Source organism: Panonychus citri, unplaced genomic scaffold, assembly GCF_014898815.1.
Source record: "Panonychus citri isolate SS breed McGregor unplaced genomic scaffold, ASM1489881v1 Contig00144, whole genome shotgun sequence".
NCBI classification, from domain to species: domain Eukaryota; kingdom Metazoa; phylum Arthropoda; class Arachnida; order Trombidiformes; family Tetranychidae; genus Panonychus; species Panonychus citri.
Genome location: NW_026515549.1, coordinates 1091566 through 1115071, shown reverse-complemented (window position 1 = coordinate 1115071; position 23506 = coordinate 1091566). Strand labels below are relative to the sequence as shown.

At 31.4% G+C, this 23506-nt stretch overlaps 6 protein-coding genes and 1 pseudogene across 6 annotated transcripts; 4 read left to right on the top strand and 3 right to left on the bottom strand.

Moving 5' to 3' along the window:
* The first annotated feature begins 2364 nt into the window (after window positions 1-2364).
* Window positions 2365-3582, top strand: LOC128396446 (uncharacterized). Its single transcript, XM_053357035.1, has 2 exons — window positions 2365-2516; window positions 2592-3582. The coding sequence occupies exons 1-2, from the start codon at window positions 2483-2485 to the stop codon at window positions 3215-3217; spliced, it is 660 nt and encodes a 219-aa protein (XP_053213010.1). The 5' UTR covers window positions 2365-2482; the 3' UTR covers window positions 3218-3582.
* A 1910-nt stretch (window positions 3583-5492) lies between these two features.
* LOC128396416 (uncharacterized) lies at window positions 5493-6501 on the top strand. Its single transcript, XM_053356993.1, has 5 exons — window positions 5493-5684; window positions 5749-5885; window positions 5949-6064; window positions 6124-6219; window positions 6304-6501. Exons 1-5 carry the CDS (start codon window positions 5556-5558, stop codon window positions 6420-6422), a joined length of 597 nt encoding a protein of 198 aa, XP_053212968.1. The 5' UTR covers window positions 5493-5555; the 3' UTR covers window positions 6423-6501.
* Window positions 6502-9150: 2649 nt separating this feature from the next.
* LOC128396417 (uncharacterized) lies at window positions 9151-10173 on the top strand (annotated as a pseudogene).
* A 793-nt stretch (window positions 10174-10966) lies between these two features.
* Window positions 10967-11651, bottom strand: LOC128396419 (uncharacterized). The gene is made up of 2 exons (XM_053356996.1): window positions 11238-11651; window positions 10967-11157 (listed from the first exon to the last, which is right to left on the bottom strand). Exons 1-2 carry the CDS (start codon window positions 11577-11579, stop codon window positions 11065-11067), a joined length of 435 nt encoding a protein of 144 aa, XP_053212971.1. The 5' UTR covers window positions 11580-11651; the 3' UTR covers window positions 10967-11064.
* A 1580-nt stretch (window positions 11652-13231) lies between these two features.
* LOC128396420 (uncharacterized) lies at window positions 13232-13937 on the bottom strand. The gene is made up of 4 exons (XM_053356997.1): window positions 13763-13937; window positions 13573-13701; window positions 13443-13493; window positions 13232-13369 (listed from the first exon to the last, which is right to left on the bottom strand). The coding sequence occupies exons 1-4, from the start codon at window positions 13922-13924 to the stop codon at window positions 13325-13327; spliced, it is 387 nt and encodes a 128-aa protein (XP_053212972.1). The 5' UTR covers window positions 13925-13937; the 3' UTR covers window positions 13232-13324.
* A 784-nt stretch (window positions 13938-14721) lies between these two features.
* On the bottom strand, window positions 14722-15570 carry LOC128396418 (mite group 2 allergen Pso o 2-like). Its single transcript, XM_053356995.1, has 4 exons — window positions 15429-15570; window positions 15246-15350; window positions 15004-15173; window positions 14722-14936 (listed from the first exon to the last, which is right to left on the bottom strand). Exons 1-4 carry the CDS (start codon window positions 15505-15507, stop codon window positions 14844-14846), a joined length of 447 nt encoding a protein of 148 aa, XP_053212970.1. The 5' UTR covers window positions 15508-15570; the 3' UTR covers window positions 14722-14843.
* Window positions 15571-16532: 962 nt separating this feature from the next.
* Window positions 16533-20860, top strand: LOC128396565 (uncharacterized). The gene is given in 18 exon segments (XM_053357166.1): window positions 16533-16708; window positions 16785-16864; window positions 16920-17082; window positions 17212-17351; window positions 17425-17518; window positions 17590-17658; window positions 17661-17746; window positions 17808-17939; window positions 18015-18248; window positions 18321-18431; window positions 18750-18821; window positions 18910-19063; window positions 19147-19323; window positions 19583-19703; window positions 19766-19983; window positions 20038-20562; window positions 20630-20681; window positions 20683-20860. Coding segments are annotated over 18 exon segments (2664 nt in total). The 5' UTR covers window positions 16533-16650.
* Window positions 20861-23506: the final 2646 nt, after the last annotated feature.

Sequence of the window (23506 nt, the reverse complement as noted above, 5' to 3'; positions counted from 1 at the left end):
TATAAGATTCATTCCGGAAGAAGATGAAACATGCAAGCAGGACTCAAATTCTATTCTTATAGAAGGTATTCTGCCTGTACTTTCTCGGGCTACAATATTGCTATGAAACAGCGAGAAATAAAGAGATGAACCTGATTTTGGCCCACCAGCTATTATGAGTTTGCTCATTAGATATTCATTTCCTGATCATTGGATACAGGGAACAACATTGCGAGGCACAAAAGGCCGTCATTCGCTAATCAACACTTGGAATCACCTTTCTCCTCTCTTATTCCCACTGCAGAATCATGTCGATAATGAATTGGGAGAGCTTAGGTTCAGAGCTTTACTAGGTGAGTAACAAGCTATTAATCTTAATCAAGAGATATTTGAAAACTAATTATGCTTATCCTGCTTATCTAGATCACTGCGTTAGAATGGCTGGTAAAAAATCCTATGATAAGACCACAGAAAAATTAATGGTTTCAGCGTTTTCGAAAGCAATGCACTACCAGCGCACCAAACGTCCACAGGTTATAAAAGATGGAAAAAAACATTCATCTAGTGACCACAGGTATGAAAAGAAAAATAAGGAGCCTTATGATTCATCCTCGAATAAAATCAAAACTACGCACGCTGGTGTTGACTCTGGAGAAGACTCAGATGTTGGTTCAAGTAGTGGAATATTCAATCAAAAAAGGTCAAAGGTACCAAAAAATCGAGTCAGTGAAATGATATCGTTGGTCGATTCAGATAGTTCACTTAATGAACAAGAATCAATTCAAAAAACTAATACTGTTGACAAAACTCGCAAGGATAAAGAGCTTCATTCTGAATCTTCAGGATTTATTGATTCGTTTAGTAGTGTTGATGGCCAATCAACAAGCTCACCCGTTACCCGATCGTCAAAAAAAAGAGCTAAAAGTCCAGTTTCAACTGGACCGCTATGGAAAAAGAAACGAATCGAGATTCCATTAACTCAAGCTATTATTCCCGAAACTCAGAAAGTTCCGAAAGAATCTCCTAGCACAAAAGCAAAATCTAACGATCAAGATTCCATTATTTCTGGTCTCTTTTCACCCATGATTGGAACGCCGATACAACAAAATGAAGATACTCAACAAAGTTCCATTTCTCCTGGTGCCAATTCAGAGAAACTTTATGTGTCCGCACCAACATCACCATTGATGGGAAATGTTCAACCTATTAGAGATCTAAAGGTTTTCGTCGAAGCAGATTCAGAAGAACCTCAAGATGAGGAGGAAGACAAAGTTCAAGATGATAGAAAGGTTGCGGATGGAGAAGAGGAAGAAGAAGAAGAAGATGGAGAAGAAGAAGGAGAAGAAGGTGGAGAAGAAGATGGAGAAGAAGATGGAGAAGAAGATGGAGAAGAAGAGGAAGAAGAAGAGGAAGAGGAAGAAATTGATGAGAGAGAGCAACAAAATGACGACAAAGGTGGATTACAACAAGAGGGTGACAAAAAAAACACTGCTGTTTCTGGACCTTCTCGTGCCAATCAAAACAAGGAAGTTGAAAGCAATTCTAATCTTCAAGAATCAAGCTCTGGAAAAAGTGTAAAAGAGATGATGAATCTTCTGGAAGATGAGACTTTTCTTGCCTTAGTGATGCAGAAAGTAGCTGCAAAGGCTAAAAAGGACAAAAAAGTCAATTAACAAAATGCCATAATCAACATTTTTTTTGAGAAATTGATTCTTTGGGTTAATTTTTTCAATTTCTCCAATTTTCAAATGTGATTTTTTTCTATTTTTCTATTTTTTTCTACCTTTGTTTTCATCTCCCTTTTATTTCTTTTCCCTATTTTGATCAAAAATTTGATGTCTCTCGAGACTCAAATTAAATTGATTATCAAATCAGATTCAATTCAAAACAGGAAAAATTTTATCCAATTATACATTTGTGATGCAATCTTAACTGGTTAGATTCTTCATCTTTGGGTTTATTTGACGATATAAACTCAATGGAGTCTCTTGTAATTGTGAACACTTGTATTTACCCTTCCTTACAATTCAGTTCAATTTTTCAAATTCAATTTTGTATTTATTTTCCCATATAATGTCACAGTCAAGGCAAAAGTCTACTAAGTCAAGTTCATTTCCAAATGTTGATTCCTTTTATAAAACCTCTGGTCAAAATGTGTTAAAACAGTTGCAACGCAAGATTGTTAAAAAAAGTTCTGGCGCTCAATCTACCCAGGCCAAGTCAACCAGTCGATCTCAATCTCCTCCTGCTCCTTCATCTCCGACTTTGTTCAGTAAGAAGCAAAAAGTAAATCATTCACAGCCAACAACTTGACACAATTCGAAAGGACCCAAACGGATTATATGCTGTTATTCTGCCTAATTTCACCGATCATAAAAAGAAAAATTTAAATCAACCGATTTTGATAATCGTGGATAAAAAAGATGTCGAAAATTGTGGAATAACAAATCACGAATCAATTGTGCAATCAGCAGGGAATCAATTCATCACAAAACTAAATTACATGCGTATTTCGTTCAAGTTCATAGCTCTAGCAGGTGAGTTGTAATTTCATTGAAAATATTCATCAGAAAGAGACTCAAAGTAATCATGTATTTGTTTTCTGCTTTCAGAATCTATTTCAGAACTTTACAAAAAACTTAAACAGAATGTGAAGTATAATGCAGAATGGAGAAACTTGAAAAAAGTTATCAATTACACAAGCGAAATACTGGAAATAAATATCGATCCTGCTGTATATGAAAACGATTTCCCAGATTATGTGTCAATCGAAAGTGACGAGTTGAATAAATTACTAGGAATAGAATCTCATGGTGGAGAAAAAAATCCATCAACTGTTCTTAATGAGACCAAAGACTCTGATAAAAACCCAAGTGAAGGACGAAATTGCCCTCGTGAAAATGAATTTCCTGACAAAACAAAGCGTGAAAAAGTTTCAACAACGATTCAACAAGAATTGACTAGTTCATCAGAGGAATCGCCAAACAATAAGCAAGAAAGAAACACGAGCCCGAAAAGAATCGTTTTGAACAACATTCTCGAGAAAATCAGAGATTTGGAGAAAAGAAAAGAAATTTTATCCAACATTGACAGTAGTGGAATTATATTACGCTCGGTGATTGATTTACTTCAGGATATTGTTTTTTATCTTAATGAGAAATATCAAACGATGAATCAAAATTTACATCATATTCTGACGACAGATTCAACGTATAAGAATACTAAAAAGGTGAGTTGACTAAATTCAATAATTGTATTCAATGAATTAATTCTCATTCTTTCTCATTAGAATTTTATTTTCATAGAGGGAAAATTGCAACTCTCTCTTAATCTGTACGAAACGGCAATCAAACTTTCAAGATCAGATCCTTGTTGCCTTGCATATCAGTTGACGAGATTGGCCTTTCCAAAATCTTATTATGAAAACGCTACACTAGGCAAGAGGTTATATACTCATGAAGAATTGAATGAGTTCAAGCAAGTCATTGAAAAAGGTCTAAAGAGCAATAAACTTCCTCTTTGCTTCGTTTTTGGATTTTCTAATCAGTTCGAAAAGCCTTTTGAAGGTGATTTTGATCCAGAATTAGGACAGTCCAGACTGGATGCATTATTTGGTAGGTTTAATCGACAAAAATTCACCGCTCGAAATTAATCAAATCATCTTTTCGTTTTTATCTTCTAGATCACATTTTCCGTAAAAGTGGACAAATGAGCTACACAGAGAGAGTTTGAATAAAGTTAGACAGCGAATCATTCGAGTCCTATCTTCATTGAATTCGTCCAAGACAAAGAAAAGGTTAAATTCTCCATAGGAAATGATTCTGATGATTCTGACTCAAACCAACACCTTGATTCGAATCAAACAGAATCTAATGATGGAGAAATATTCAAAAGCAAAATATTCGAATCTATAAAAGAACTTGACATTATATTATTATTACTCTTTTTGAAAACATTTATTGAATTATTTCGAATAAAGCAAAACTTTCTATGAGATAAATTTCCTATCATCGTTATTCTGACCGTAGAAAAGTTTCAATTTGATTGAGTAGAAAATTTTGGTTGAATCAGTTCAGAAAATGGAAATACTATCGCGAGCAAGTCGGCGAAAAAGTATTTTCTGAATTTCAAACCCATTTTGAAAATAGCCAATATGAAATATGTCTATTTTCAACTTTGGAACAAATAATGATTCAATTAATGTAGACGACAATTGTTTTCCTTATCAGCGGAGAACTCAATTCTCCGATCAATTCAGTCAAATTTGTCATTTAAAGCACTTTGACTCAAAATTGAATAAAATTAGAATCAATTTTACTCATCAATTACTCTACATGTACTCAAAATTGACTAAATTTTGATTTTCTGTTGAACACAATTGAGTAAAAAATGACTACTTTTGAACACTTTTTTACTCAATTTTTACTCAATTTTTCGTTGACTCAAAATTGACTCAATATGCAATTGAGACATTGTTTTTGACTCAATGTTGAATCAAAAATGTTGACTGGGAATAAAATACCGATGGGACTTGTCGAATCAGCCTCATTTTTTGGTTGTACATAGTCTACTTATCTTTATAAATAAAACTTTGATCATTCCTTCAGCTACTTCGAAATGACAGCGGCGATGAAGATCAAAATTTTTCCAAATGCTGCCGATCCGCTGGTACCTTTTTTTACTATTGGAGTTGATTGTTTTTTCTTATTTGAGTTATTAATTAGTTCGTAATTAAAACAACTCGTTGCATCTATGGAACGATTGACAAGAGTCCGAATCATGAGTCCAACTGTAACACAAAGCAGCACATTGATCATAATTTAAATTGAATTCGACGTGAAAAGTTTCCGATACAAGTTTTCTTCCTGTGGACTGATACATATTCGAAACTTTAGCTAAAGAAAATAAGGAAACAATAGTCATATTAATAATTGTTCATTTTTTCTAAATCTTTCACTAATTAGACTTACGAATGTAAACTTCGCATTCATAATCATGTATGTTAATATTCATCTATGATTCGATAGATAGTTATTTAAGAGATACTGCAGCATATTGTTTGACTTTCGCTATTAATAATTAATTATTGATTGTCTTTGCAAAGGTTAAAAGACAAATTAATTGTATACTGTTAGTTTAATAATTAGTTATGGGAAAACAACCATTCCTGTCCCTGACTATTATAATGAGAAACGATTGACAGTTACATTTGTTCATGATAATTAAAAAACTGAGTGAAATTTAAGTGCAACTTTGGAACATTATGAAAATTTTCCATCTGTTGTTTTCACAATAGCGAAATCGCTCAAATTGACTGAATTACTGTCAAAATTTACAGATCGCGTTGACATTCGTGTTGGTTAATTGACAGGTCATCCGATTAATGCCAAACAATCAAACGATAACAATGATGATCATTTTTCCGCTGGAAAGGTGTCGATTACGATTCCAAGTAATTCGCGTTAGTAACAATCGATCGCTGTAAGTATTTAAGGCGGAAAAAAATTCTCAAACTAAATCAGAAAACAAATTGAATTGTTCAACTAGCTACAATTTACTCTCATTAAACAATCAAAATGAAATCCATCTTCTTCATTGCTTGTGCTTCACTTGTAATTGCTTCTGCAATCGGTGTAACAATTAAAGGAGACTCTTGTCCAACTCCTACAGTTCCTAAGGGAATCAATTACTGGTCCTTCAGCTATGTAAGTTAATATTTGAATGATTATAATTTAAGATTGATTTCTAAACTAAATTAACAATCTTTAGTTCACCAAAATCACTGGTTGGTATGAAATTGGTCGAACCGATAAGACTGTTCCAAAAACCATTCGAAACACCATTGAAATCGATCATCTCTACCCAGGAAAAGTTTACATCTTGAACAAGGGCACAGTTAAAGAACCGTAAGTATCTAGTTAATCTTAATAAACATGAAAAGTAATAATCAAACGTGTAACCAATGCTAGTGAAAGCGTCGTACTTTGGGATAAAAAGGTCAACTTAATCGAAGGTAATTTCTCTGGTGGATCTTATTATGATATAATTGAAGATGAAGAGCCCGTTTCATTCAACATCAATCAAGGTAATTAGACATTAATTATTTGAACTAATGAAAGTAATCAAGCCATTATAATTAAATAGACGGTAAACAAGCCACTTTCTGGATGCCCTACTACTCCCAGGACAGGACTGCTGTCTTGGCTTCTTGCTCATCAAATGGTGATGGTACTCTTGATGGTTAGTTGAACGATTTAATTGTTTTTACTGTGGAGAAATTAACTAATCATTTGTTTTTGTTTTTGTTTCTTCATCAATCGACAGTCAAAGCTTGGTATGTGTCTCGAGCACAATCGAAGAAGATCTCAAGTGAAGTCCAAGAAATCGCCAAATCATTGACTGGTAAAAGTTTCGTAGAAACTTGTCAACAAGCTTTATGTTAATCATTCAACTATTTTAAATCAAAATGTATTGTTTAATTAACGCGAGTAATAAACTTTAATCGTATTCAGCATTGATAAATTAGTGCTTTCTCATTTATCAAAGAGTTGATAGTTTTATCATAAGTAGATTTGTAATGTTTTCTAGAACTACATGTATGAGAAAATACTGTAGTAATTAAGATATTTAGATCTATATGCCAGCCATGAGAAAACGATTCAGTTAATAATTTCATGATAAACGTTCAAATATGTTCCAAGTAATTAACTTATAAGAGTGTTCGTCACGATAACTCGAGAACCAAAGGTTATAGAGTTATAGAGGTTTTATATATGGATTATCTCTTTAAACTGTCAATCACAAAATTAGGTAAAGTAAATTCAAATGAATTGCTTCAATTCCACTCAATCAAATCGAAACAGAATGAATTGGAATCGGATAGATTTCACTATCCAGGAAAGAGATGTGATTTGTTAAAATAAACAAGAAAAGTGTGTAATTTAGCTTCTTGTAGAAAGAGATTGGAACCTAAACTGAAACCCAATAGATGGAGTAATTCTGGTGAATATGGAATATCTGACTTGATGATTGCAGTTTGTTTTTTAATTGCCATAAAATCTGATGAAATATTTTCATCATTTTTTTAATTAGTCAAGTTGATTAAAGCCCAATGGATAATCCCTTTAAAGTGCCTACGACTTTTTTTGCTTGGACTAGTTATTCAAATCTTCCAGTATTGTTTCAAGTTATCAAAGATGTTGAATCTTATCGTGATAAATTGCTTACGGAAAGTGAATTAAGTAAAGTTTCTTTGGATGAGCTTAGTTCAAAGGATCGAATCGTTTCCCAGAGGAAGATTGATGTTTCCAAGAGAAAGGTTGAAATTGTTGATGAGGCTCTGAATGGACCACAAAAATATATCGATGAAGCTTAGCAACTTTATTGGCTGCTGATGCAATGTCCAAACTATCGGATGGCGAAAGATTATAAAAGTCTTAAATTGTCTTTCTGATCGATACCTTACTTCAGATTTATCAATATAATCCTATCTTTTATTGAGCGATTTCTAAAATCTTGTGCAACCCAATTGGATAAATTAGATTCTGGTTACAAATCACCTTACGATTTCTCATCAGTTATTTATGACCTAATGAAATCTTTGGAAATCAAGTCAAATTCTGAATCTCATATCCAAGTGAAATCATTACTTAAACTTGTCCAAAGTGAATTAAAATTTATCAACCAAGCAAAAGAGATGAATGAAGGACAATTAATGTTAATAAAAATCTATTGTGATAAACTTAATCTCCTGAACGATGAATTATCATCAGTTGACATGGAAACGGAAAATAAATCAAAGCAAACAGCTAAGAAACCTCGAGATATTGTTAATGTAACTCGATTAATTGTTAAGGAAACGTTTGGGTTGCTTGTTGCTCTAAAAACTAGCGATCAGGTCGACGAAAGTCACGAGATATTTGCAACAATCAATGAGAAAGGGGCTGATTCTTTCGATGATGTTATTGATTACATGGAAGTTAGTAAAAAGAATTGGATTGAAAGCAAAGTAGTAAATAGAACGGATGAAATTTGTAGACTTGCGACTCTTAGAAGATACAATATTTACATCAAACAACTAAAGAAGTTGTCATCTGTGAAATCACAACTAGGAAATTTTAGGAATGAAAAATATCACAACGAGTTTTAATAAGGTTCGCAAATCGTTAGCAAAAATGTCAAATAGCGCTTATTATTTAACCAGATCAACGGTTGATGTTCCTGATGGATTTATAAGAGACGATATAATTTACAAGGAATTGAACTCGAATCCACATCAGTAGTTTTGATCCATCTAATCAAGTATATTCACTATCTTAATACATCTCTATAAGAGGTTTGTAAAAAAGTCCTTCGGCCAGTTCATCAAATAGATAACATGTAACTACTTTTCTCAAAATTTCAAATATTACATGTAAAAGTAAAACAAAAGTCTTAAAACTTATCCCCCCACAAGTATTAATAGTATTATCTTCAATAATTTACTTCGAATTTTCCGCTCAACTTCAGAAAAAACATACAATAGGTTTAAACTGATCTAAATTCATCAAAATACTAACTAATTAAGTATTTAATTAACAAATGACACGTAAGAAATTGATGTAAAGAGTTTTCTTGGGTTCTGGACCCTCGAGATTATAAATTTTACCATTAATAGATTCGCCTCGCTATTATTATCCCGAAGATCGAGTTTACTACCTGTTTTGCTTACCCAACATGCCAATATTCATCTATGAATTGATAGATAGTTTTTTAGAGGTACCATAAGGCTGATTAGTGAGGGTATAATTTAAAAAGAATGAAAAAATATTAGTAATCATAATATGTACCAAAATGTAATATTTTCCATCAGTATTCAATAATTTTCTTTGTGCAAACTTAATCAAACAAATCAATTTCCTATTAATGGTTAGATATGGAAAAACAATCATTCTTATCATGAGTTATGATTGTGAAAAACGATGAAGGTTACATTTGTCCATAATTAGAAACCAAGGAAAATTTAGGTACAATTTGGAACATATTATTATCGTCACAATTAACAAATCATGTTGAAAAATCATACAATTAGTGCTAAACAATCAAACGATAACAATGGTTATCATTTCTTGGAAAGTTGTAGATTACGATGTGAAGTAATAAATGTCGATAATAATCGATCGCTGTAAGTATTTAAGGCGGAAAAAAAGTCTCAAACTAAATCAGAAAACAAATTAAATTGTTCAACTAACTACAATTTACTTTCATTAAACAATCAAAATGAAATCCATCTTCTTCATTGCTTGTGCTTCACTTGTAATTACTTCTGCAATCGGTGTAACAATTAAAGGAGACTCTTGTCCAACTCCTACAGTTCCTAAGAATCAATTACTGGTCCTTCAGCTATGTAAGTAAATATTTGAATGATTATAATTTGGGATTGATTTCTAAACTAAATTAACAATCTTTAGTTCACCAAAATCACTGGTTGGTATGAAATTGGTCGAACCGATAAGACTGTTCCAAACACCATTCAAAACACCATTGAAATCGATCATCTCTACCCAGGAAAAGTTTACATCTTGAACAAGGGTACAGTTAAAGAACCGTAAGTATCTCATTAATCCTAATAAACATGAAAATTAATAATCAGACGTGTAACCAATGCTAGTGAAAGCGCCGTACTTTGGGATAAAAAGGTCAACTTAATCGAAGGTAATTTCTCTGGTGGATCTTACTATCGCGTAGTTGGAGATGATGATCCCGTCTCATTCAACATCAATCAAGGTAATTAGACACTAATTATTTGAACTAATGAAAGTAATCAAGCCATTGATTAAATAGATGGTAAACAAGCCACTTTCTGGATGCCCTACTACTCCGAGGACTGGACCGCTGTCTTGGCTTCTTGCTCATCAAATGGTGATGGTACTCTTGATGGTTAGTTGAACGATTTAATTGTTTTTACTGTGGAGAAATTAACTAATTATTTGTTTTTGTTTTTGTTTCTTCATCAATCGACAGTCAAAGCTTGGTATGTGTCTCGAGCACAATCGAAGAAGATCTCAAGTGAAGTCCAAGAAATCGCCAAATTATTGACTGGTAAAAGTTTCGTAGAAACTTGTCAACAAGCTTTATGTTAATCATTCAATTATTTTAAATCAAAATATTTTGTTTAATTAACGCGATTAATAAACATGAATCGTATTCAGCATTGATAAATAAATGTTTTCTCATTCATTGGAGTGTTTGTAATATTGGAAAATTTGTTTAATATTATCCCAAGCAGATTCATTGTGTTTTCTAGAACTTCCAGTATGAGAGAAAAATAAAGTGAGAATTAACGTAAGTATTAAATACTAGCCATGTAAAAACGGTTCAGTTACTAATTTCATGATAAAAAATACTGATAAATATCAGCTCTAAATATTATTGATGTTCCAAGTAGTTGAACCTCCATTTGATCAGAGATCTCTAAATAGAGTGTTTGATCCAACTTGTTAGTAGTTGATCAAACTTTTGTTAATATTAACATTAGAATATCAATCCGTAAATGTAAAATAAACATTAACTCTTTACATTTAACCATAAATAATTTATCATGAGATTCAGATACAGTTTCGGCAACTTGGAATTATTTCAAAGGACTTTTAAAAACTAGATCAATTTTTGGTGTTAGACTGTAGTTGTAATAATTAGATATCCAGTTACATGGATATTAATTTTTCTGATTTGGCTGTCAAATTAACACACAGAATCAGTTGAATAGTTTATGGCCAACAAGAAACCGATTGTCTAATTCACTAAAAAACTTCTTTCCATTCAATTATAATCACCATCGTACCGAATTCATTCACTTAATGTTTCACTTTTATTATTGATCTATTAATAGTTCTTGATAATAGCTTTGAAGTAGCATCATTGATAAAATATCTCAGCTGGATAACTTGTACTGAAATGGTTGCAATGTAAGTTAATTTGTTTGACGACTGGTTTTTAACCATATTGATATTATTGCAGAAAATTTATTTTTTATTAATATTTCAATTTGCAAATATGTTGATTTTTGCACAGTTAATTTTCATAATTATCAATTGTTGTTGACAGTTAAAGTGCACAGTTACCAAAATTGGTGATCTTTTTCTTGACTTCTCTCCAAGGTGTATTGTCAACAATTAACTCATTGCAAGTTTTTATTGGCTATAATTGAAATAAAAAACAATTATTAGATTATAAAGAAATAAAATTATCATTTAGATCATTTAAGTTATTAAAATTACCTGTTTTTGATCAATTGCACATTTGTCCAACGCGGCTTTCGAGTCCTTGAGACAAGTTGTTGTGGCCAAATCGAAAGTTAATCTCACATATTCTTTCATCAATATATAAGCCTCTCGAACTTTAACTGGTTTAACCAAATATTTAGACGACGAAGCTGAGTTAATTTGATCGATTACGAATTGAATATCATCTAGAACCATTGGATCAGTCACTGAAATCGGCTTGAATTCATCACCGACTTTCGCTTTCTTGCTTTGCGCTGGATGATCAATAACGAAACAATTAACTGAAATTATGAAGATTGTAATTAAAATCAATGTAGTTAGTCGTTGGTTGTACATTTCGATACTTTTCTATTTTCGTTGATTAAACAATTAATGAAGTTAATAATACTTTGAGTAATAATGAAATTAGTTGAATATAATTCTATCCTTTTATACAAAAAATCTGAATAACACCTCAAAATTTATTTGATTTCTGATTTAATAATCATACGATGTATTGGGCTATTTACATCATTGATTTCTCCGAATTATTTTTTTTCAATATATCAATCAAACAATTAGATTATTTATATTTTGTTAACTAAAAATATTGATAATCTTTTCTGTTATTGGATTGTTACATTTTATCACCATCATATAAAAAACCGTAATCACAACAATATGATTGTTAATAATTGACGAAAGCAATGATTGCTCTGTTCAAACGATATGATTTCTTTTATCTCTGCTAATTTTGATACTTATTGTTTGATTGATTACTGATGATTACAATGATTGTTAACCTTAATCTGACTTAATATGAAGTTAATCCAATTTGAAATTTTAGGGTGGCTCGCATTTATTAAGATATTAATTGAGAAAAATTACACAATTAAATGTAATTAAAGGTGAGAATACTGATGCAAAGATGTATTCAAGTATTACAATCAGGATCGGATCTGGACGTTAATTATATTTTTTGCATCTATTGATATTAGTACTAGTAGATGATCTTAAAAATCCAGTTAATTGTAACGATGACTTTTTTTCATTATGCGTGGATTGTTCATTCATGATCTACTTCTAATTTAGGTCAGTTTATCTACCAGAGTTTTGAATTGATACTTTGATGGTAGGAATTTTAAGAAATTTTGAGGCATTTGATTTACGGAGACGTTGAAGCTCGTGATCCATTTGAGGTGAAAATGGCCTTAAAAAAGCTCCAATTGATCTGAGATATCTACGAATTCGATCATTCGTGTCAAAGAATGTATTAATAGTTCTTGTTTGTTGCTGATTGTTAAATTCCTATTTGTGAGTGAGATTAGTGAATAAAGGACAATGGGCAGAAAATTATACTTTTGAGTTAAGAGTTAGGACTTTGGGTATTTTTAAAGCCAAAAATATGAAGTCTAAATATTTTTTTATGATCTGATATGTAGTTTTCGAGAAAATCAAATTCGAAGTTGAAACTTCTGGCAACTTCTTCCTAAAACGATGTGCTTAGATCATGAAATTTTTATTTGAGCGACAACTTTTCTTGACCTTACAGAAAATTAGATTTGTTTTGGTGAAAAAAATATTCAAAGTGGCAAATCCATAGTTCCGTTGTATTTAATTGGCCTGATTAGTTCTAAGTGACGATAAACTTGTTTTTAAGACAATCATAGCATTGGTCAAAATTGTGGATACAGGACTTTTTTGATTGGATTTGATGTACAGTTTTGCTAAATGAGAGAGTGGCTTTTGATCTTCGAGGGCTACGAAACTACAACATCCAGAGATGTAAACAGGTTAAATCAACGACAGGCCGCTGGATCAAAACTTTTACCAGTACTTTTATTTCAAATTAGATTTGAATTAATAGTGAAAAATCAATAAACAACTTTGATAAAATGACTAGATTGAAATAATGGAAATGATTAATCAGATGTTTTGATGCAAATGATATTTATTGAGGCCTCATTCTATTAAAATTACAATGATAAATGTAATCGGCATAATTTTACAATCAACGATCATTTAAGTGTTTATCCTTGAACAATCGAACAAAAAATTAAGTTTATCAGATTTTATTGTTGATATGCATAACCAACTATCCATCATTTATCGGTGAATTGTTCCTTCAATATGCTGAATATACAGGACTGAATTATTGGTAGATAAAAATAACATTTAGTTAAAATAATCAATGTTGTTTAATAATTTATCAATTCTCACCCAATACTTTTTGAAACCACCCGTAACTGTTTTTTGCTTGCATCTAATGGACTTGATTAAAATTGAACGCACAATTAGTCTCTAAACTTGAACAGTTTACTCGAAAATTCAGTTCATTGTGTTTTTTTACCTCTTCAAATGCTTTCGAGTTGATTTCAATGCCAGAACAAGCCTTGGTCACTTCTTCGTTTGTCCTGAACGGTAAAATATTTTCACATTTGACCAAAGCATCGTAAACATTTTCGGGTAAATTATTTTTCTGGTAAAAAGTTTAGACATCGATAAGTTAATTTTGAAAATGAATTGTGATCACTACTTACCATACAATCATCTATATCTTCCATGTATTTCTCATGAGTCCCGTTAGTTACCAATTCCATAAAAGTTTTACAAGTATTATTCAAAAGTGGGGAAACTTCATCACAATTAATGAAAAAAGATGAATCGATGATTAAAATAACGAATAAAATTGATTTAATCATGATCAGTTTGGTTGATAAACTGGTTAAGAAGATTAATTGAAATATGAATTTTATATCAAACTATTGATTCTAGACTTTGTAATAATTGATTTTAACAACTGATTAAATAGAATTTTATTTGAAATTTGATTAATTTGAACAATTCTTTTGAATTGATTATTGTGAGCTCTTATTTGAGTCAGAAGTAATTTTTTATAAACAAAATTGACAATTTATATTGAATTAATTTGATTGATCACATAATTAACATTGAATATTTTTAGTTTCCCATAATTGACATGATATTAAATGAAGACGAAAATTGTGAATATTATTTGCTTCTCTTTTAGGCCTAAGTTTCACATATTAATCAGATCTCATGGTGTATTGGAAACTCTCCTTGTAAAGTTCAATTTTAGCGAGGACGAAGTTAATATGTTGCTTCATAATACAATTGGACCAATGGGTCAGACCCTGGAACCATTTCTACAAAGTTGAATTTAGTCCAATTCATAAAATCGATAAAACGAAAATTTCATAAGACTATTACATTACCAGTGCACATATTACACTTTGATGGAGCCCCTTTCTATCTCAGTGGTTAATTGATAAAATTATCGCCGATTTAAATCGCATGTCTTTAGAAAAGAGGTGTTCTGATCTCAGACTTTCGGTGGGTCCATCGATTTGATCAAGTTTTATCGAACTTCTTGTGGTTTTTTATTGATAGATCGTTTGAAACTCTAAATGAATCGCCTTTTCTACCTGAAAAGCATTCTAATCGCGCAATATATTAATAATTGGTCTATTTCTCTTAGTTTTCATCAAGTCAAAACAAATTATATTCTCTTTTATTAATAATTTTACTTTTCATTTTTTGTGATCGCATTAATGCGTTCGATTAATCAGTGATGTCACGTTCACTGTTTAATTAATTGAGTTAATAAGGTGCGATCTCAATTTTTGATTGAGCACAGGCCAATTCTTCACCATCGGCTGATTCGTAGACGTGGAATCGCATGTCAGTGACCATCTGAGAATTGGATCAAAATTGTAATGTGATTGATTAAAAGTAATTTAGTTGATTTTCAGTTACTTACGGGTGGAAACCAGCCGAAAGTTTCCATCTCGACTTTGAAGTGGTTTGCGACATTGGCCTTCAATGGACATTCGAAGTATTCACAAGCGTCTTGCGAGAGACCAGGATATTCAATATAAGAATATCCCATTTTAACCTGAATGGAAAGAGTCGGTTTCTCAGCGGAAATAGCTAGATTTTCATGAATTGAAATGAATAATTTGTAAATCACTGATCGCAAAAGGATAACGATAATACACTTACTTGGGATGATTTGACCGGTAAAAACAACATCCGTATTGGGCCTCAGAATACAAATATCAGAGTCGCAAGGGTCCATATCGAACGATTCAATTGTACCGGAGGTAGCTAAGATGGCAATTAAATTTAATTGATTGTAGGTGATTAATTGATTGGCCAATTAATATGAATCAGTTTAATACTTACAGTCACATTTTGTATGCACGATATCTCGAGCTGAAGAAACAGCTAAGAAAAGGCAAAGGACAATAATTGATTTGATCATAGTTATTAAAGATTCGATTTGTTTAGTTATGTTATATGTTCTGGTTAGAATTGAATGAAAGTAAATAAAGTTTTTTGTCCCTTTTTATAATGAAACCAACTTATGAACCTTGATATCAATATCTTTCTTAGATTGTTGTCTTTGGATTAGGAAAATTTATTGTTTTGATTGTTCATCAACTAATTTAATTATTTTTTTAATCAGACTATTGTTTTCAAAATTGACAGTAAGATAAACGATTTACTATTATTGAATTTCCAAACTTAATGAAATAGATATCAACTAATTGTCCCCAACTTTATCAAAAAACAATTGAGTTAGTTGAACAATCAACGTCAATGAGTTCCCAGAATAAATAAAACAGAAAAGACTAAATTGATAATATTGTGTCAGAATCATTGATTTGTGACATTATAAGGACAGTGTGCAAAAATGGATCTTTAATTGAGACTGTAGATCAACAATGATAAATTTTTGCAAGTGAAATTCATATTTCCTTGGAAACTTTCTTTACCAGAATTTTATTTATCAATTTAATTAAGTAACTAGATTTTTTGACGTCTTTTCTGTGTTTTTAAAGTCTTACATCCGATATGAAACTTTAAGCGGGAAAAACAAATAATTTGTCAAAAGATATGATAAACAAATGAGAATCAAGATAAAACTTATCTAATCGTCAAACACTATTATTGTAAACAATTAAAAATTGAGAGGAGCCAATAATTATCAATAGATTTCAAGTAATCAGAAAACAATTAAAACTGTTCGCATTTGTTTCTCTTTCAATTTTATTATTAATATCTACTTTAAATGTCAGAATTCATATGCAAAACGAATTTCATAGGAAAGTTGATAACAATTTTAATTTTAGAGATAAAATAATCAAAAGTATCGAATAGATTTTTGTAGTGATATGATCACTAATTGAATATGTCCAAGGTAAACTTAGTGATAATATTAATGATTTGTTGAGAAAAAGGCGTTCTCGCCGTAAATGATATTAACTTGTCAAAAGACGATCAGTTTAAACGCTCATTCAATTAAAAATAGTGAAAGTATTTACTATCTATTCAACTCATTCACAATTTAACAAAAACGCTGTCGAGTTTTATTCACAAAACTTTCATCGTAACAAAGTTGAAAATGTTACTTTTATTTTACTCGTTGTTCATTTTTTCAGTCATTCACTCTGGTAATTCAGGTAAGTTCAAGTTGAAATCAATTAATTATCAGTAATTATTATCAATAGTTATTACTCCATTCAAATAATTTCCTAGCTTCCATATCAACATTAATGGACTTGCCTTTAAGTTTACCAAAGGGGAGTTATAAGATTCACGCAACATTAACAGACAAGGTACCAATGAACAATTGATTAAAGTTTAAATTGAAAATTAATCAACTAATTGATATTACAAGATACCGGAGATATTTATTCGATGCTTGAATTTATATCATCGAGATCAACAATTAATGGCGAGATTGTAGTTGATACTCCTAAAAATAAATTCAGTGTTTACCACTACACTAAGAATGAAAAAGCTTGGGACAGTTATGAGCGTCAAGTGATTATGGGTAAAATAATTGATTGAAATTCATCCACCGAAATTGTGTTTACGCACACGTCGAAAAAGTCGAAAGACTGTTCAACCTGAAATCGAAAAGAAAGATAATCGTTTGATTAATATTCTTTCTCATTTTTAGGTACCGATTGTTTATTGTACAAGTTCAAGCCTTCTGATGAGTTTAAACTTCTTACTGGTGTAACAAAACGATTGACGAGCATGTTGATAGCTATGGGACCTTCGATACTTTATCGTCTTAGGCATAATTCAATATATTGGGTAATATTAAGATTCAATCAGCAAAATTTACAATAAAATTACTGATTTGATCAAAATTTCATTAACTTGTCAGAAAGAGGCTGCGGATGAAAATGTGAGAGGTACAATGATGAAAAGTTTACGAGCAAATATCAACAATAAATTGAATATCACTTGTTATTACAAATGTAAGTTAGTTATCACTTGCTGGTCTTTTATTAATTTTCAACTTCTCCTGGCATTTTCCTTATCAAATCAGCTAACTTGGACCAAGAATCAGGCCTACAAGCACCGAGTCGAATTACGTTCAGTGGAAGTGACCCATCATCTGTATTGTTTTAACGAAAGAAAATTTAATTTTGGACATTTTCTCTCAAGGCATGGACTCGACTAAAGATTTATCCAGAACTGTTAAGGTAAGATAACTCAACAAATGGCTACTTGATAACCAACTGATTAATCCACTTAATTTCACAGCCACTTCCAGGAGTCGGCTGTTCAGCTTTCTATGGAAATAGCGTACCAACTCCAACAATGAACTCCCACCTTGTCCACCTGATACTTTCGGAAACAATTACAAGCTCAACTACCACAAAAACTGTTAGCGAGGTAAGAGATTGTTCAAATTATAATGATAGGCAATTATTTGTTGATCAAATTATAATGTTCTAATCTCTTCACCAGATATATGCCAATGATAGACTCAAATTGGTGCGTATACAGAAACCTAATAGCAAATCGGAAGCTCTTTATGACTACTCACTTGGTCTAGTTTACCAATTTCAAGAGGGCGAGTCCTGTAAAGTTTCACCGGTTAAAAGAGGATCAATAGGTCTTAGTCAAGAGACTGGTCAGTTTCACTTGACAAGATTATTTCTTCTAGATGGAAATTACAAGTATTTGGGTAAAATGTATCTTGTAAGTAGAAAGACGCCTTTGCTAGTTGATTACCTGCAGAATTAGACATGATTAAGCGCTTTTGTTTTCCAGGAAAATCGGCCTGAGTTTGCGGCGAAAGTTTGGGAATCAATTTCTTATAATTCAACTGTTAATTCTGATAAATACGATAAAGTTGTCACTACCCAATACTTCACTGAAACCGTAAGAAAACCAATTTATGGTAAAATGAGTGTTAATGGAAGTGGAGATAAATGTGTTGGCCAATGAGAGGTTAGGGTCCATGAAAGTGTATGAGTAAGGTCTGATTTGTAGCTGAACTTGGCCTAGCTTGAGTTAACCAGGAATGACCGGACTCCATTTGCAAATGACTTAATCGGGTCAAATGAAACCTAATCTATGAAATATCGATATCGATATCGTGGTTAGTCGCGATAATTTAGATTAACTTCCAACCATTAACACTCATCTTGTCAATTAGTTTTTAGAATTAATCTAAATTTTGTTGGATAATTGTTTTAGGTTGACAATTATGGTTTCGATGGGCACCTGATTGTTGCAACAATAATTAACTGTTACAACAAAGATACCTCGGTAATTAATCATAACAACATTAATTTTATAAGTTTAATAAGTTCAGCAATAATTCTATTCGACTAATTGGTTATATGATGATTATTAGAATGGAAAATATAAACTAATTCAAGCTATCAAAAGGGATTACTCCGATTTTCAAGTTGCTGAAACTGAATCTGAATTCCAAGATAAATTTTCTGTGGCTGAATGTAAAGATTTCACCAGTGAAATGACTCTTAGCATTCATCTCGAATGTAAAGGTAATATCGCATTTTTCAGGTTCTTTTCGTGAATTAATTATGCTAACTTGAAACAATCCAATCTAATCATACGAAATTCATAGAACCTGATTGTATAAAACTAGCTGAAGAGCACGTGCTCTTACTTAAAGAGCGCGTCAAAGAAGCAATATTTTGGAATTATGAAATCAGTGCATTGAGACTAAAGGAGATGGACGTTTCTTTCAGTACTTCAAGGATTGATTTAATGATTGATTTTCTTGAGGCACCAAATATATTAGGTAAATATAAAATATGATGATTTGATTCTGTTGAATATTGATCACCAATACGATTGAAATACAAATTACAGGGTGGCGAGAAAGTGTAAAATTGAATCCATGTTACATGTAATGAGGTTATCGAAAATGATAAAATTATCAATATTGTCTCTTTTTAAAGAGTTATAATTTTATCAAATTCTCATTTTCTGTTACATTAACCATTGAGAGTTTTTGACAATCTTCATTTTTAACTTCTCTAAAATCATTGTCATTGCAGATGCATTGTCACCAAAAACGTATCGAGTCAATTATGATACATTGAAAACACTATCTCGAACTAGAGCAGCAAGTGAACTAGAATGTCTAAACCAATTATCAAATGATTTTTCTGATTTCGAGTAAGTTTAATTATGAGAACTTTTAGATAGTCTTATTTCATGACTTTTTTTGTTGCACAAAGTGTTGTACTCTTTTGTCCTGGGGTTAATATTTGTGGTACCATAAAAGGAATCGAAAATGTCGAAGAAGATGCTGAAAAAGGTCATGCCTGTCAAGTGTTCGAAATACCATTGCACAATTTAAATCGAATGATGCGGGAAATTTCAAACAAAGATCTTCAGTCCCATTTACTCAGAGATACAGCTTACAAAACAATCTCGCTGACGAATGGATACCATAGTAAGTTACTATTGGCTTTAGTTTTCGTATAACTTACAATCTACCTTTTTTCAGCGTATTTCAAGTATAAGATGGTCGATGTACTAGATGTTACTCGAGATAAAACTGACCATTCAAACGATATGTTCTATCTTATTCATGCCAACGAGATATTGAAAGCCGATGATCCAAATGTTGTCGTGGTGCCGAATGTGAAGACATTTGCAGACTGTTATCGAGCTTGTAAAAATTCAGATGAATTAAACTGTCGAACTCTGTCTTATTGCTCAGGTGATAAAACAAATGAGTGCCTTGTTACGAACATGGTTCCGAGCGCAGCTCCAATTGATGAATTCGAAAATAATCCCAAATGTGGAATCTTCACTGAAAATCCTGTACTCCATTATACAGTGAATAGAAATCGACGATTTAAATCACAAAGCTCGCTCTCAGAGGAATTGTGGCTTTATCAATGTGCCTCCAAATGTGGTTCAGATAATCGCTGTCACTCTTTCCAAATTTGTGGTTCAACTTGTACTTTAAATGAAGCATATACCGATACTGCCACCGAATATAGTGATACTTGTGACATTTACATTCGTAAGTATAACGATTAAGTGCAAAAGAAAACTGAGTATAACTTGAAAATTTTGCCTTTTTTCTTTAGCTAAAGTTGCAAATGAATATTTTGCCACAGGACATAAACTTGTCACGGAAGTTTTTCACTGAGTATAATATAAATCACGACCAATGTGCTGCATTATGTTTTAGCAGGATTGGTGGTACAGAACCTTGTCAATCGTTCAATTTCTGTCCCAAGGGTCGATCAACAAGTACTTGTTCATTATCTAAGTTTCAGAAGACTCCGAAGACTAAAACTCATGAAGAAAAGGTTTAAATTACGGCCTAATCGATCCATTTAGACACGAACATTCAAGTCCAGTTAATGTGAAGAAAGGAACCAGTGGATCAGCAGCATTCGTAATCATCTTGTTCTTCTTAGCCACCGGTTTTTATTCATATTGTAATTCAATTGCATATTCAGATAAAAAATATTGACCATTCGAAGTGGAAGTTCAAACGATAATTATGCTTGGACACGGCAGGTGGATGAACAACCATTAAACTAAAAAGTGTCAATGGTGAATACTAAGATTGATAATTAAATATTTTTAAATTTGTATTATCTATGTTGCAATATTATATAATCAGTGATTGACTCTCAACCATTGACGTAAAGATGATGATTATGATAAAAGAAGAAGTGAAAAACAAAACACTCAATTGAGATTTACCTGAAGATAAAAAGTAATAGTATTTCATAAATACTGAATAAAATATTATTAGTTAATTAGAAATTGATCATTAAAGATCAACCAACGACTTTGGTAGTCCAGTGAAGGGCAACCAAAGTCAGTTAAAATACAATTCTTTTAATTTAGTTACTTGTATTATTTTAGTTAAAATAAATAACTTGTTTAATTAATAAATTTTTCTGGTTATATATTAATTATTGGTCAGTGAAGACCGATAGTTAAATCATCACCTCTAACCATAAATAGTGTGTACAAATCGCTCGTCAGTGAAGACGAAGATTTGATATTAAAGATTAACAAGCCAGTGAAGGCTAAAGGTTAATTCATCCCCAAATTGTGTTCTTATACAAACAAATTCAACCCTTTTTAATTTACATGTAATTTTACATTACATTTGGTGGCCGCGTGTGTGAGGTGAATTTAGAACTAATTTCCATGCAAATTATTCCTCAACTCAAACTGAACTATAAATGACCTTCAATTGCAAGTTAAATCGTGGTCTCAACCTCACTTAATGAAGAAATAAACTCAACAAATTATCAATCAATTAAAATCAAAATTAATAATCAACAAATCAACAACTATTAATCATACAATTAATAAATCAACAATTAAAAAATCAACAATAAAAAAAAATCAAAAATTAATAATCAACAATTAACAAATCAACGATTAAAACAATAAAAATTAAAGGATTATCTAATCAATGATCAGAAATTAAAATAATCAATTAGCATTATTAATTAATCAAACCAATTTGTATTTAAATCAATAATTACAATCCAATTTATGATTTTCCATTTATCTTTAAATATACGAAAGTAGTCTTTTTTGTATCTTCTCTTTACTATCATTAAGGTCAGTGAAGACCAATCTTTAGCACGATTGTTTTTTTATCTTGTTCATTCTGACAATTGATTTTCAGCGAATCGTTAAACGTGAGGTCAGTGAAGACCTTGCTTCGATTGTTTATTCTTCCTTAGACTATAAAATGAAAAACTTAACTGTCAGTGAAGACGTTATTCTCTCAATACATTCAATTATCACAAATTATCATCATATTATCATACAATTAACATTTAATAATATTTATCAGTATGAATTATTACTCTGATCAATTTGGATTTAATCCAATCGAATTTAACTCAACAATTAACACTATTAATCAGCCATGTCCTGAACAATCATATCACCATTGATTGGCCCAGAGGTGATAATGAAGATTTGATTGATTGGTTAATAAATTGAATTAGCTTCTAGTGCTTTAGGTCTTGGTGCTATTGAGATGTTCAAGATTATTCCTTTTATTTGCAAGGTTCAGTCAGCAAATGGTACAACGTTACCTGTAGTCCTATTCTGTCCGAAAATGCCTAAAACTTATGATGAATTAAGAATAGAATGATCTCGACCTTGCCCAATTGATTATCGCTCATCTCCTATAAATCATAAATAAGAGCCAAAACTAATAACGACTAACTTCTTTTGTCTATCAAATTCAAGAATTATGTATGTGAATGAATAAAAGATGCCAGAAAGCTCATGATAATCTTCATCCTTGAAAGACTTTACCTCAAGCTAAATTCATAATAACTTTACAAAAATCAAACATTAACCGAACTTATTAATACTAGCAAATTATTAGTAGATAAAACCGTCAATTCAAGAGTAAAACAAGAAAACGAAAACGAAAAATAATTTGAATTTAAATCAATTACAATTTAAAATTAATAAAATCAATGAGAACAACGATTCAGTCTCTTCAATTTTTCAAATTGCAAATACAAATCTAATTCACAAAGAAATCAAATTAAATAATAACAAAGTCCAAGCAATGTTCGATACAGGTTCCAGTTTAACTCTAATCAGAAATCTAGTTGATCGACTGAGTTTAAATTTGCAACCGTATTTTGAACCCTTCCTGTTAGCTGTTATTACAGCTCAGTTAAAATACTTGACAAGTCAAAGTTAGAATTAAATTTGTGACGACGAATCAAAGCAATGATATCAACAATCGTCCAAGTTACTGAATATTTGCCATACATCAATTGATGCCTTAATCAGTCAAGATCTAATGACTAAGGCCAATCTTATAATTGATTGCGCATCTAAACAATTTATATCAATATCAAACTAATTAATCTCACGAGTCAAGTGCCAAGATTCAAAACGAGATAAAAAGATTGAATTTATTGAAAACTTTGATCAAACGAATCAAAATCAATGCAAAT